Source organism: Oryctolagus cuniculus, chromosome 4 (genome assembly GCF_051225735.1).
Source record: "Oryctolagus cuniculus isolate XC-2025 breed Fujian yellow rabbit chromosome 4, ASM5122573v1, whole genome shotgun sequence".
NCBI classification, from domain to species: Eukaryota; Metazoa; Chordata; class Mammalia; order Lagomorpha; family Leporidae; genus Oryctolagus; species Oryctolagus cuniculus.
In genome coordinates this window covers 169,499,064-169,512,450 of record NC_142870.1, presented here as the reverse complement: position 1 = coordinate 169,512,450, position 13,387 = coordinate 169,499,064, and the positions used below count along the sequence as shown (strand labels likewise).

Genomic DNA, 13,387 nt, shown 5'->3' with positions numbered 1-13,387 from the left:
TGGGAAGAAGGCCACTTGCCATGTTAGATTTGCCCAGCTAAATAAGTATGATGAGAATCAATATTTATGATTGTCCTAAAAACATCATGAAAGGAGAAAAAAATGTTGATTTGTTTGAAAGATTGACAAAATGGGAGGGAGTGACAGAGAGAGAAAGAGAGATCTTCCATCTTCTGGTTTACTCCCCAAAAGGCTGTGACAGCCAGCTTTGGACCAGGCCAAAGCCAGGAGCCTGCAACTCCATCTGGGTCTCCCACAAGGGTGGCAGGGACCCCAGGTACTTGGGCCATTTTCCGTTGCCTCCCCAGGCACACTAGCAGGGAGCTGGATTGGAAGGGAGCAGCCGGGACTTGAACCGGCGCTCTGATAGGGGGTGTGATGTCACACGTGGCAGTGTAACCTGCTATGCCACATGGTGGCCCTTAAAGCAGAAATTATTCTGGAGAAACAAAGGTTTGGAATATTTATTTCTCTTCTGAATCATTAATTACCTGGCTAGAAGAATTGGATTCTGCTGTATGCTCAAACTAGTATCAGTGGGGAAAATTCACTAAAATGAAAATGAAAACAGAAAATTGCAGTAAATGGAATAGAAAGGTAAAGTCTTGCTTAATAGTTATATTGTAATGAGTTAAAAACATGGATTGGGGGGCTGGCACTGTGGCATAATACACTAAGACTTGCTTGCAGCATCTCATATGGGCACCAGTTAGTGTCCCAGATGCTCCTCTTCTTCTTCTTCTTCTTCTTCTTTTTTTTTTTTTTTAACAGGTAGAGATATAGACAGAGAGAGAGAGAGAAAGGTCTTTCTTCCACTGGTTCAGTCCCCAAATGGCTGCTACAGCTGGTGCTGAACCGATCCGAAGCCAGGAGCCAGGTGCTTCTTCCTGGTCTCCCATGCAGGTACAGGAGCCCAAGCACCTGGACCATCCTCCACTGCCTTCCCGGACCACAGCAGAGAGGAGCAACCGGGACTAGAACCCGGTGCCCATATGGGATGCCAGCACTGCAGGTGGAGGATTAGCTAAGTGAGCCACTGCACTGACCCCTGCTCCTCTTCTAATCCAGCTCTCTGCTTGTGGCTTGGGAAAGCAGTGGAAGATGGCCCAAGCATTTGGGCCCCTGCACTCATGTGGGAGACCCAGAAGAAGCTCCTGACTCCTGGCTTCAGATGAGCCCAGCTCCTGCCATTGCGGCCATCTAAGGAGTGAACCAGTGGATGGAAGACTTTTCTCTCTGTCCCTCCCTCTCTCTGTCTGTAACTCTACCTCTTAAATAAATAAAAAAATCTTTTTAAAAATTTGAAATAAAAAACACATGGATTAAATGTCAATATCCAAATAGATAATAAAAGACATAAATAAGTATGGATATTTGATGAAAAATTGTGTTACGCTATTTTGGGAGTCATACATACACAATTTTCATATCCTTAAACCTAGTCATTCCTCACTTGGGGAAAAATAAAACATTTTTTAAAAGGGTAATGCCACAGGCATGAGTATTTTCATCGCAACATTTTTTATAGCAAAACTGGAAATAATCCAAGGCTTAACATAGAAAGGATGGTTATATAAATTGTCATAGCCATTTTTTTCTTTTTTTAGTTTTTACTTATTTTTATGATTTATTTATTTATTTATTTATTTGAAAGGCAGAGTTACAGAGAGGCAGAGGCAGAGAGAGAGAAAGAAATCTTCAGTCCACTGGGTCACTCCCTGATGGCCGCAACAGCCGGAGCTGCACCCATCTGAAGCCAGGAGCTTCTTGCAGGTCTCCCACGCAGGTGTAGGGACTGAAGCACTAGAGCCATCTTCCACTGCTTTTCCAGGCCATAGCAGAGAGCTGGATCAGAAGTGGAGCAGCTGGGACTAAAATTGGCACCCATATGGGATGCCGGCACTGCAGGCAGCAGCTTTACCCGCTACACCATAGTGTCGGCCTCCGTCATAGCCATTTAAAGCACCATGATATGCAATTGGTAAAATTTTTGTTAATATTTGGCCATGCCAAAAGTGTTCTTGGTAAATGGTGATAGGAAATTATAAAACTATCTTTTAGATTAACATTAGGTGGGTGTATAATGAGAAGGTCTAAGAGGGAAAATGGAAAAGAAGATTTTGTAGGGAATTTGGAGTGTTCTTGGCATTCTGGGTCAACGCACCTCTGTCCTGTCGTTAAAACAGTAAAGGAGGTTGGAGCCGGCGCTCTGATGCAGCAGGTTAAAGCCCTGGCCTGAAGTGTTAGCTGGTTCTAGTCCCGGCTGCTCCTCTTCTGATCCAGCTCTCTGTTATGGCCCGAGATAGCAGTAGAAGATGGCCCAAGTCCTTGGGCCCCTGAACCCGCATGGGAGACCCAGAAGAAACTCCTGGCTCCTGGCTTCAGATCAGCGCAGCTGCAACCATTACAGCCACCTGGGGAGTGAACCATCGGATGGAAGACCTCTCTTTCTATCTCTACCTCTCTAGTTCTGTCTTTCAAATAAATAAAGTAAATCTTAAAATATAAAAAAAACAGTAAAGGAGGTGAGATAGAGCTGTAAAAATAGCAGTCGAGTTGGAATCACAACATATCACCTCCTGCACATGTCTTTTTTTTTTTTTTTTTTTTGACAGAGTTAGACAATGAGAGAGAGAGAGAAAGGTCTTCTGTGGGGAGCAACCCGGACTAGACTGAGTTACTGGAATTAAGACTTATTCTATGCATCTGCTCTCCCACAATATGGCGCTGGGAGAGAAGTAAACAGCTTCCGCACAGCTGCCTCCAGTTCAACTAATAAACTGTAGGACCTGCTCCTGATTGGAGGAGAGCAGCGTACTCGGCGTGTGGGCAGCCGAGTTGGGATTGGCGGAGGAGGACTATAAAGGAGGAGAGAGACGGCATGCACCAGGAACATCTAAGGGGAACATCTAAGGGAACCCGTGCAGCCCCCGAGAAAGCCGGCCGGCGGTGTGCCGCTCCCCTGCGGAAGTGGGGAATGTGGCCAGGGGGAACTGCCCTTCCACGGAGGTGGAAGGGATAGTAGCCAACCCGGGAAGAACCAGCAGTAAACCCGGGGAGGGCCGAGCAGACGAAAGAACAGCGCAGGGTCCTGTGTCGTTCCTCCATGAAGAGGAGGAGCGACATAATGGTGCCGTGACTCGGATATGAAGCCTAGGCAGGGTTTAGTGTCGTTCCCCCACGAAGACGGGGAGCGACATAATGGTGCCGTGACTCGGATAGGAAACCCAGGACGGATAGGAAACCTGACTCGGATAGGAAACCTAGGACGGATAGCAAACTTAGGAGGGAAGAAATGGGAAGAAATGGGAAAATTACCGGAGAGAGAGACTAGCAAACAGCCTAGGGAAAAGCCGGACGAAAAGGGTGCCGGAAGAAGCTGTTGAAAGCCTAGGCATAGATTCAGATACGGACTACGGGGGGAAGCTGGGAGAAATCTCTAAGGTCGAAAGCGAAAGTGAAAGCTAGAACAAACAGACTCGGATGCGGACTGTGGGGAGAGGCCAGGAGAAATGAGGGAGGAATATTGTTGGAAGAAAACTTGGGGAAACATACCGGGTAGAGAAAACTGTTAGGGAAATTGAAGCCGTGGGGGGCAGGCCAAGGCGGACACGAAAGCCACTTTGGGATTCTCAAGTTAGCCCGGGAATAGGGGGCGAAAAGTTGAAACCAGAAGCTGAAACGTAAGCCAGATTGGGATCCGTCTGATTAGCCCGGGGAGCAAAGGACGGGAAGCCAAATTGTGGGGCGGAGACGTATGCTGGGTTGAATTCGCCAGGCTAGCCCGGGGAACTTAGATTGAATGCTAGTGGCGGACACGTAAGCTACGCTGTGTTACTCGCAGAAGCCGCCGCGTGCAGAGAGAGCACGGGGCGTGAATAGATAGGGAACGGGGCTGGCGCGAGGCCGTGGTGCAGACGCGAAAGGCATGGAGACCGCGGAGCGCGCGAAGCCAAGCCGCGCAAAGCCGAGCCGTGCAGATGAGAGAGGCTGAAGCGGCTCAGAGCCGGCGAGGCGCCGGGAAGCCGCGCAGAGCTGTGAAGCCGCCGCGGGGCAAGGTGCCGAGAAGCAGCCTCAGGCGGGCGCCGGGAAACCGCGGGGATAAGAGAAACAGAAGTTTAGAAGCAAAGTGAGAGAAATAGGAATGCTGGAAGATAGAAGTAAAATGGGAGAAATAGGAATGCCCGGAGATAGAGAAATAGAGAAATAGAAAGGCCTCCCTACAACACTGCAATGTGAGAGCTTGGATTCGGTCTGCCTGATTAAGTGAGGCGATGAGCACGATGAGCACCTGCGGCGGCTAGCAGCTTATGCGCCGCAGGTCACCGAAGACAGGCACGAATTAACATCAGTAAGGCCTCCCCACAAAAAGGCAATGAGAAGGCTTGGATTCGGTTTGCCTGATAGAGCTTGTAAGCCCCTGCAGGCAGAGCAGAGCATGCGCTGCGGGGCACCGAACACAGGCACGCATCAGCGCCTAAAAACCTCATAACATGGCGAAGAGAGGACCCGGATTCGGTTTGCCTGATAGGACTTGTAAGAGCCTGTGGCAACTCTAGCAAGTAGAGCAGAGTGTGTGCCGCGGGACACCGAAGACAGGCGCGTATCAACGCCAAAAATAAAAAGAAAGGGGGATCTGTGGGGAGCAACCCGGACTAGACTGAGTTACTGGAATTAAGACTTATTCTATGCATCTGCTCTCCCACAATATGGCGCTGGGAGAGAAGTAAACAGCTTCCGCACAGCTGCCTCCAGTTCAACTAATAAACTGTAGGACCTGCTCCTGATTGGAGGAGAGCAGCGTACTCGGCGTGTGGGCAGCCGAGTTAGGATTGGCGGAGGAGGACTATAAAGGAGGAGAGAGACGGCATGCACCAGGAACATCTAAGGGGAACATCTAAGGGAACCCGTGCAGCCCCCGAGAAAGCCGGCCGGCGGTGTGCCGCTCCCCTGCGGAAGTGGGGAATGTGGCCAGGGGGAACTGCCCTTCCACGGAGGTGGAAGGGATAGTAGCCAACCCGGGAAGAACCAGCAGCAAACCCGGGGAGGGCCGAGCAGACGAAAGAACAGCGCAGGGTCCTGTGTCGTTCCTCCATGAAGAGGAGGAGCGACAGTCTTCCTTCGTTGGTTCACCCCCCAAATGGCCACTACGGCCGGAGCTGCGCCAGTCCGAAGCCAGGAGCCAGGTACTTATCCTGGTCTCCCATGGGGTGCAGGGCCCAAGCACCTGGGCCATCCTCCACCGCACTCCCAGGCCACAGCAGAGAGCTGGAGTGGAAGAGGAGCAACTGGGACTAGAACCTGGTGGCCATATGGGATGCCGGCGCCGCAGGCAGAGGATTAACCAAGTGAACCATGGCACCGGCCCCATCTTTTTTTTTTTTTTTTTTTTTTTTTTTTTTTTTTTTAAGATTTTATTTATTTTTTTGACAGGTAGAGTTACAGGCAGCGAGAGAAAGAGAGAAAGGTCTTCCTTCCGTTGATTCACCCCACCAAATGGCTGCTACAGCCGGCGCTGTGCTGATCTGAAGCCAGGAGCCAGGTGCTTCCTCCCGGCCTCCCATGTGGGTGCAGGAGCCCAAGCACTTGGGTCATCCTCCACTGCCTTCTGGGCTGCAGCAGAGAGCTGGACTGGAAGAGGAGCAACTGGGACTAGAACCCGGGGCCCATATGGGATGCCGGCACCGCAGGTGGAGGATTAGCCAAGTGAGCTACGGTGCTGGGCCTATGTCCTTCTTTTTTATTATTATTTATGGTATTTGTTTTATTTGATTGGCACAGAAACCGACTCCTTCACTGATTCACTCTCCAGATTCCCACAGCACCCTGGCCCGGAGCTGGGATCTGGCTCAGTCCCGGTCTCCCACGTGGGTGCAGGCACCCAGCTACTTGAACCATCACCTGCTGCCCCCAGGGTGCACATTAGTGGGAAGCGGAAACCAAGTGCTCCGACGTGACATGCAGGCATCCCAGCCAGCACGTTGGCCGCCACCCCAGCACAGAGGATTTGAGCTGTGCCGATGATGTCGAGGGGTATGTTGGTATGGGGTGAGCTCAGGGAAGGTGCAGATAAAACAATCTTGTCTTAGAAATGTCACCACAAAGGACAATGTCCCAATTACTAGTAGTAAAAATTAAATGTATGAGGGTGCAATTTTAAAGTATAAGAGTAACCAGTAGAGAAACTGAAAATGCTGATATGACCATTTGGCAACACAGAAGAATGATCTGAGGTGGGGTAATTGAGCTACACCTCATTTACGTTTTAGCTAATCAGATTGGAAGTAGCTGCGTATTATTTAGAGATCAGAGATGTAAAAGTAGGAAGAATTAAGTTATTTTAAAGTAGTCGCCTCTGCAGAATAGAACTAAGAGAAGGGGCAGGCAGCTGGCTGAGTGGCAGGGACTCTGGTTAGCGTTCCCAGCTCCCAGCGCTAGCCTCAGCCCAGTCCAGCTGTTGCAGGTACTTGGGAAGGAAGCCAGCAAACAGGAGCTCTCTGTTTCTCGCTGTTTCTGTCTCCACCTCTCAAATTTAGAAAACAGAGAAAATGGAGGCAGGAGACTTCTGCTTCTCATTGCAATAGGCTTTTCTCTTAAATTAATTATTAGTGTTACCACTTTTATTTTATTCAAAAGATTTATTTATTTATTTATTTGAAAGGCAGAGAGAGAAGCAGAGGGAGAGAGCAAAATCTTCCATGCAGTGGTTCACTCCCCAGATGGCCGAAATGACGAGCTGGGCCGATCCGAAGTCAGGAGCCAGGAGCTTCTTCCAGGTCTCCAACGTGGGTGCAGGGGCCCAAGCACTTGGGCCATCTTCTACACTTTCCCAGGCCACAGCAGAGAGCTGGATTGGAAGAGGAGCAGCTGGGAGTCGAACCCGTGCCCATAAGGGATGCCGGCACTGCAGGCGGCAACTTTACCCACTCCACCACAGTGACAGCCCCTGTTATTACTTATAAAAAGGAGAAAACAAGGCCGGCGCCGCGGCTCACTAGGCTAATCCTCCGCCTAGCGGCGCCGGCACACCGGGTTCTAGTCCCGGTTGGGGCGCCGGATTCTGTCCCGGTTGCCCCTCTTCCAGGCCAGCTCTCTGCTGTGGCCAGGGAGTGCAGTGGAGGATGGCCCAGGTGCTTGGGCCCTGCACCCCATGGGAGACCAGGAAAAGCACCTGGCTCCTGGCTCCTGCCATCGGATCAGCGCGGTGCGCCGGCCGCAGCGCGCCGGCCGCGGCGGCCATTGGAGGGTGAACCAACGGCAAAGAAGACCTTTCTCTCTGTCTCTCTCTCTCACTGTCCACTCTGCCTGTCAAAAAAATAAAAAAATAAAAAAATAAAAAAATAAAAAAAAAAAGGAGAAAACAAATGGAAGTAAGCAGGGTGAGGACTTGGAGCGTTGTTAATGCTGCCGGGAATACCTGATCCCTTGCTGGAATGCCCTGGCGCCGCGCCAGATCCCAGCTTCCTGCGATGTGCACCTGAGACGCAGCGGGCAGTGGCTCAAATGCTTGAGTCCCTGCCCCCCACCCGGGGACGTTTCCAGCTCCTGGAGTCACAGGCATTTGGGGAAGGAACCACTGGATGGGAGAGCTCCATCTCTCTGGCTTTCAAATAAAAATAAATAAATTAGCAAAAAAAATCCTAAAAAAGAAAAAAGGATTGTGAGAGATCACAGTAGAACCTACCTGGAGATGCCAGAGGGCCACTGGCTTTTCCAGGTCCTGCGTCGAACACACAGACCTGCTGAGTCCATAAAGTGTGTGTGTGTGTGATTGATTTAGTGTTTAATAAGGTTTTCTATTTATTTATTAACTATTTAAAAACTTCAGAATTCCGGAAATGTTGCAAGGATAAAAACAGCACCAGGAGTTTTCTCTGTTGCTCACCCAGCTTTACGCAAGTCCACATTTCCTTCCATTGGCGTCATCATTTGTGCCCATCCTCTCTCCTTCTCCCCCTCTCTCCCTCTGTTATCTGAACCACTGGCTGCACTGTGAGCCTTTGCCCTTCATATGGCTAATGTTTATGAAGCAACACAGCAGACATAAAACATACATGTGCAACTTCATTCTGCATTTTGTTAAACGTGTGGAAACACCGTCTGTAAGCACCGTACGTCTGCGCTGACGCAGGAGTCCCAGAGCGCTGAGCGTTGTCCTACGCAGGGCCATGGCCTGGAGCTTGTTTCACCACATACCTTTCTCCTGTCTTCCCCACGTCCCAGTCTTCTGTGTTCACTCTCCTTCTCTTTACTTGTTTTTCCATTTTTGTTTTGAAGTTCTCTGTTCTAGCATGATTTGGATGATTCCTGGAGCTGAAAACAGACACGGACTTCGAGGTCAGAACTACCAGCTGCTGTTTTGGAAGAAGTCCTTTGTTCCTTTGCTTTCCAGAGATCACTAGTACTGTGTTAGAGTCTTTGATCTCGCGTTTGGTAATGAATGCTATGGGTGTGTTCCTGGGTGTAACAGCCTGTCTCTTTTCCATTCCGCCTGATAGTTTGTAGCGTTACCAGAAGGTCCCATTCCTCCATCCACACCAAAGTTTGCATATGGAACAGTCCCGTTGAAAAAGGTAAGAAAACAGAATAACAACACCAAGATTGCACTGGCGGTGAGGAGGGGGGAGAGGTATCACGCTTGGGGATTGATTCATGATCTTTCTGTGAATGCATTTTCTGTGGGGATGGCTAATATTTCTGGGAAGATGACGAGGTGAGAGATGAGGAGGCGTGTGCATGTACTGATGGGGTGAGCCACTGGGGCGTGAACAGGAGTAGGCGGCGTCTTACACTGTCTGGGTCACTGGGTTCAGTTATCGTTGTTGAAAGCACCATCAGAAAACTTTGTCCAAACAGCGTGCCACCTCCTTCTGGCAGGCAAGACTGCCGTGGTTCACCTTTTTTTTTTAAGGGTTTCCGAAAACCACAGGCACTTTGATGGGTCCCTGCCTTCAGTTATATACTCCCTTCCATCTCAAAACCATGTCCTAATTTTTGTGATCCATCGTTCACATGGTACGTGGGGCATCAGCGGAGAAAGCTAGTTGAGTCTTGCATAGGAGAGAAGAGAGCTCTCGCGTCGTGGAGGAGGTGATGTAAGCCAAAGCCCATTTGTTTTGACCTTCTGTGTCTTCAGGTTTTCCCCTTACGCAGTCCCTAACTCCTACATGATTTCATTCACAAGAAATAAAAAACACAGTTACTATTTCTTCAGAATCTTGTGCTTCTAAAATAGCATCGTAAGTTTTTATCTTAAAGCAAAATGCCAAACATCATGGTTGAATTTTTTCCATTCGAGAAGCCCTCTGACATTCTGGTTCATTGGCTGAGCTCTTGTAACATTTTCCACCTAACATCAGATAGATGGGCCACACTCTACAAAGACTGTGGTTTCTGGCTGATAGAATCTTTAGCTAATCAAACTTTAATCACACTTGTGAAGGGAGCTCTTTCTATTTGTGCATTGCCATAGCTACTTGAGAAGAAAGTTTGGTTGGTCGGTTTTAGAGCTGGGAGTAGTTTTTTCTTGGGGGCACAGAAAATAACTCAGCGATTCAAACAGCATTGCAGAAACAAGGTAGTTTAGTACCAGAAGCGTGTTCTGTATTCCATAAAGGACAGTTGCATGAACAGAAACAGCTTCCCACTGTTAACTGAATGTCACTTTCAAATAGCAAATCAGCATGTAACTGAAACACATGCATGCAGGACAGTTATACAGAACAAAAGCTTCTAGCATTTTCCTTCAGTTGTCTGGGAGGGTGAACACCCAGGCTCAGTGGCCGTCTCGATGGAATTGTTACTGAGGTTTTTCTTCCTCAGTGCTACACACCAGCAAGGTAACCACGCAGTGTTTATAAAATCGCTAGCCAGTATTGGGCCCTGGAAAACTCTGGACTTCGGAGCCAGTCCTAACTGCAAATCCTGGCTCTGCACGTCTCAGCTGGCCTCGGAGTCGCTGTTCCCGCTTCTCTTCATGGGCCGCACTTCCCAGGGCCTCCCTGCGAGTTGCGGGGCTTCGCCACGGCGGCGCAGGCCCCGTCACACCTGGAGCAGGTGGCATGCACTGGCTGGCAGCTGCTGCTCCTCCTGCGACAGCTGCATCAGAGGAGGCGTCCTGGGAGCCTTTGAACACAGTGCGCGCCTACAGGTGTCTGCTGGGCACTGGGTGCTGAGGGTCAGCACACACATCTCCCCACGGGGAGCCGATCATCTCAGAGACAGACAGCTGGTGAATGAGCAGGGCGTGGGAATTACGCTCTGGATGAGCACAGAGGAGGGCGGAGTAACTGTGAAACTGTTGCAATAAAGAGAAGCTGTCAAAGCACCGCTGACCTAGTGTGGTATCATTTGTCTTCAGTTACTGCTTTGGCTTCGTGTAGCTACTTGGGAGTGAGTGTGGGGAGGCTTATCAGAGGCAGCAGCCCCGGGCACTTGGTTTTGGTCCATGTTAAGGACCTTTTCTGTTTTCTCTGAGCAGGTGTATTTCTGAATAGCCAAGTCTGGAACTTCCTTCATTCCTGCCGTCATTTATAGTGTTTGGGACTCGGGGTAGATTGGGGGACTGGGAAACTATGCGGGATAGAGTTTGAAAGATTTGAGTGTGTGTAGGGGTTAGGTCACATCCACTGGTGTGTCGTGTGCTCCGTGTGACAAGCAGTGAACGCTCTTCTCTCTTCAGTTAAGGACAGTGGAGGCGGCTCTGGATGTCCTGTGTCCCTCGGGGCCCATCAGCAGTGTTTACCCCCTGACGTTTACCCAGGTGAAACAGGTAAGCCTACCGAGGTGACGCGTCGCCTTTCTCCCGCTGGCAAAACTGTGCTTTCTGCACCGCTCTGCCACGCCGTTTCTGCCGCAGGGACCCACGTGGTGAGCAAGTGTGCCGGGTCCCAGGTGCACGGAGCCGTTCTTCCCTCGCTCACCTGGGAAGCAGCTCAGCCTGCACGAGCCAGAGACTGAGTGCATGGATTGAGCTAGTGAGAGCTTGCAGCTGGGCGCCAGTAAAACCCACTGTTGTAGCGTTCACAGAACACGGTCAGTCACGCCTGTGCCTGTGCGCGGAGAGCTTGAAGCGCTGGAGGGTGTGTTCTCTGGTTTCTTAGAAATCCCGTTTCCTGCTTCTGACGAGACCAGAGCACACAGCACATCCTTACTTCAGTGGTTTTATCTCCAAGGCCTGCCCCTTCTTTGTTTTACAATGTTTTACAGTCTCCTGTTCCATCTGTATTTTATAATGATTTTACCAATTTGGGGGGGAATTTCAAACCTAAAAAAGCTGGCATTCAGCCTAGTGGTGAAGACGCCCACATTGCCAGTAGAAGTGCCTGGGGTCAGTAACCACCTGCCTCTCCTGACTCCAGCTTCCTGCCAGCGCGCCCTGGGGGACAGCGGGGGATGGCTCAGGTCAGTGGTCCTGGCCACAATGTGGGGGACTGGATTGATTCCCCGCTCCAGGATCCAGCCCTGGCCAAGCCCCCACTGTTGCATTCGGGGAGTGAATAAACCAGCAGCTGGGAGCCCTCCCTGCCTCGCTGCCTCTCAAGTAAGTGAGAACACAGGTTCCAGCAAGAGCGCCAAGAGCAGTCGCGTCCCAGACTCGACCGCTAAGCCTCGTTTGCTTTTTTCTCCACGTGCGCATCTTCTCTGACCCTGTGAGTGAGTCGTGAGCATCACCCCCAACATCACAGCGTGTGTCTTTTTTTTTTTTTTTTTTTTTGACAGGCAGAATTAGTGAGAGAGAGAGAGAGACAGAGAGAAAGGTCTTCCTTCCGTTGGTTCACCCCCCCAAATGGCCGTTATGGCTGGCGCACTGCGCCTATCCGAAGCCAGGAGCCAGGTGCTTCTCCTGGTCTTCCATGGGGTGCAGAACCCAAGCACGTGGGCCATCCTCCACTGTACTCCCTGGCCACAGCAGAGAGCTGGCCTGGAAGAGGGGCAACCGGGACAGAATCCGGCGCCCTGACCGGGACTACAACCGGAGTGCCAGTGCCACAGGCAGAGGATTAGCCTAGTGAGCCATGGCGCTGGCCAGCATGTATCTTTTTTAAAAATATTTATTTATAAATTTAGAAGATAGAGGCAGAGAGAAAGATCTTCCATCCACTGATTCACTCTTCAAATGGCCACAACAGCCAGAGCTGGGCAAATCTGAAGCCAGGAGCCTCTTCCAGGTCCCTCACACAGGGTCTCCATCTGGGTCTCCCAGAGCGTGGCAAGGGACCCAAGCACCTGGGGCCATTCTCCACTGCTTTCCCAGGTGCATTAGCAGGGAGCTGGATCAGAAGTGGAGCAGCCGGGACTCGAACCAGCTCCCACATGGATGCTGGCATCTCCGGGGAGAGTGAACCCACTGTGTCACAGCTGCAGCCCCACACATGGCATTTAGTCAGAAAACCGCTTCACTCTTCCTCCATCTGAACCTGTTGCTAAGTCTGTCTCGTGACATGGACATTTTTAAAGAGTTTTTGGGCTGCTTGTAGACTGTCCCTCACTGATGAGTCTGGGATGTTTTGCCAGGAACACAACAAGGGGACATGTCCTTTTCAGGGCACCGTGTCAGGGAACTCAGAACCACTGAGATCCCAGCCCATTTCTGGAAGTAGAAAGCTACCTGGGTCTTCTTTGCTCTCCTGTGGAGGCCGCCTTCTAGGAGCAGCCTGACATAACCAGTCTTCGCTCTGCCCTCAGAACATTCATGGAAATGGGTGTTAGGAAAGCCTTATCCATGAGTCTCTCTAAAAATGCACCAACATCATCTTTCAATTCCACTTTTCCACGAGCGTTTTAAAGCGCCCTTGTATTCTGCCTCCAGTTACTGTTTTTTACCCTTTTGATTCCATCCCATCCGTTCCATTTTGTGATCAACAGAAAGGACACACGAGGGTGCACACTTGTTCGCCACCACTGGCTGGGTTCTGCAGTCCGAGTGGACCCTGCTGTGCGTCTGTCCTCGCCTGGCTGGTGGGCTTACTTCACCCCACAGCTGTGGGGATTGCAGACTCGACCAGGGTGCAGAGCTTGGAGCCCGGGAGTGGAGGCCCGGCGCCCCTGGAAGCCCTAGTGCTGTTCTTTCTCGTACCCCTTCCGCCTCCTGACCTTTGGCCAAGGCAGGGCTCGCCGGTTACATGTGGCTCCCTGCGGCGTCTCCCTGCCTCCTCCCACCCCTGCACCAGGAGCACCGTTGCTTCTGCTCCCTTCCTGGAAGCCCTGCAACCTGTGAGCTAGGACTGATCCCTTTGCTTTTAAAAACAAGTAACAGGTGGGGCTGAGAGGGAGGGAGATGGGAGGGGTGTGTTGCACACAGAGGTGTGGTAAGGCTGGCAGCGGGTCTTGTGCTCAGCAGGGCAGGAGGGTGGCCTGGTGTCTCCTGGGTTCTCCCGCATCCCTT

General features: G+C 50.9%; 1 protein-coding gene across 1 annotated transcript in view; it reads left to right on the top strand.

The window, feature by feature from the left end:
* The window catches only part of GLB1 (galactosidase beta 1), a 97,145-nt gene that overhangs the window by 62,079 nt on the left and 21,679 nt on the right, over positions 1-13,387 (top strand). The window contains exons 11-12 of the mRNA XM_051818535.3: positions 8,499-8,573; positions 10,682-10,771. Coding sequence (XP_051674495.1) covers positions 8,499-8,573; positions 10,682-10,771 — 165 coding nt within the window. The remainder of the gene's footprint in view (positions 1-8,498; positions 8,574-10,681; positions 10,772-13,387) is intronic.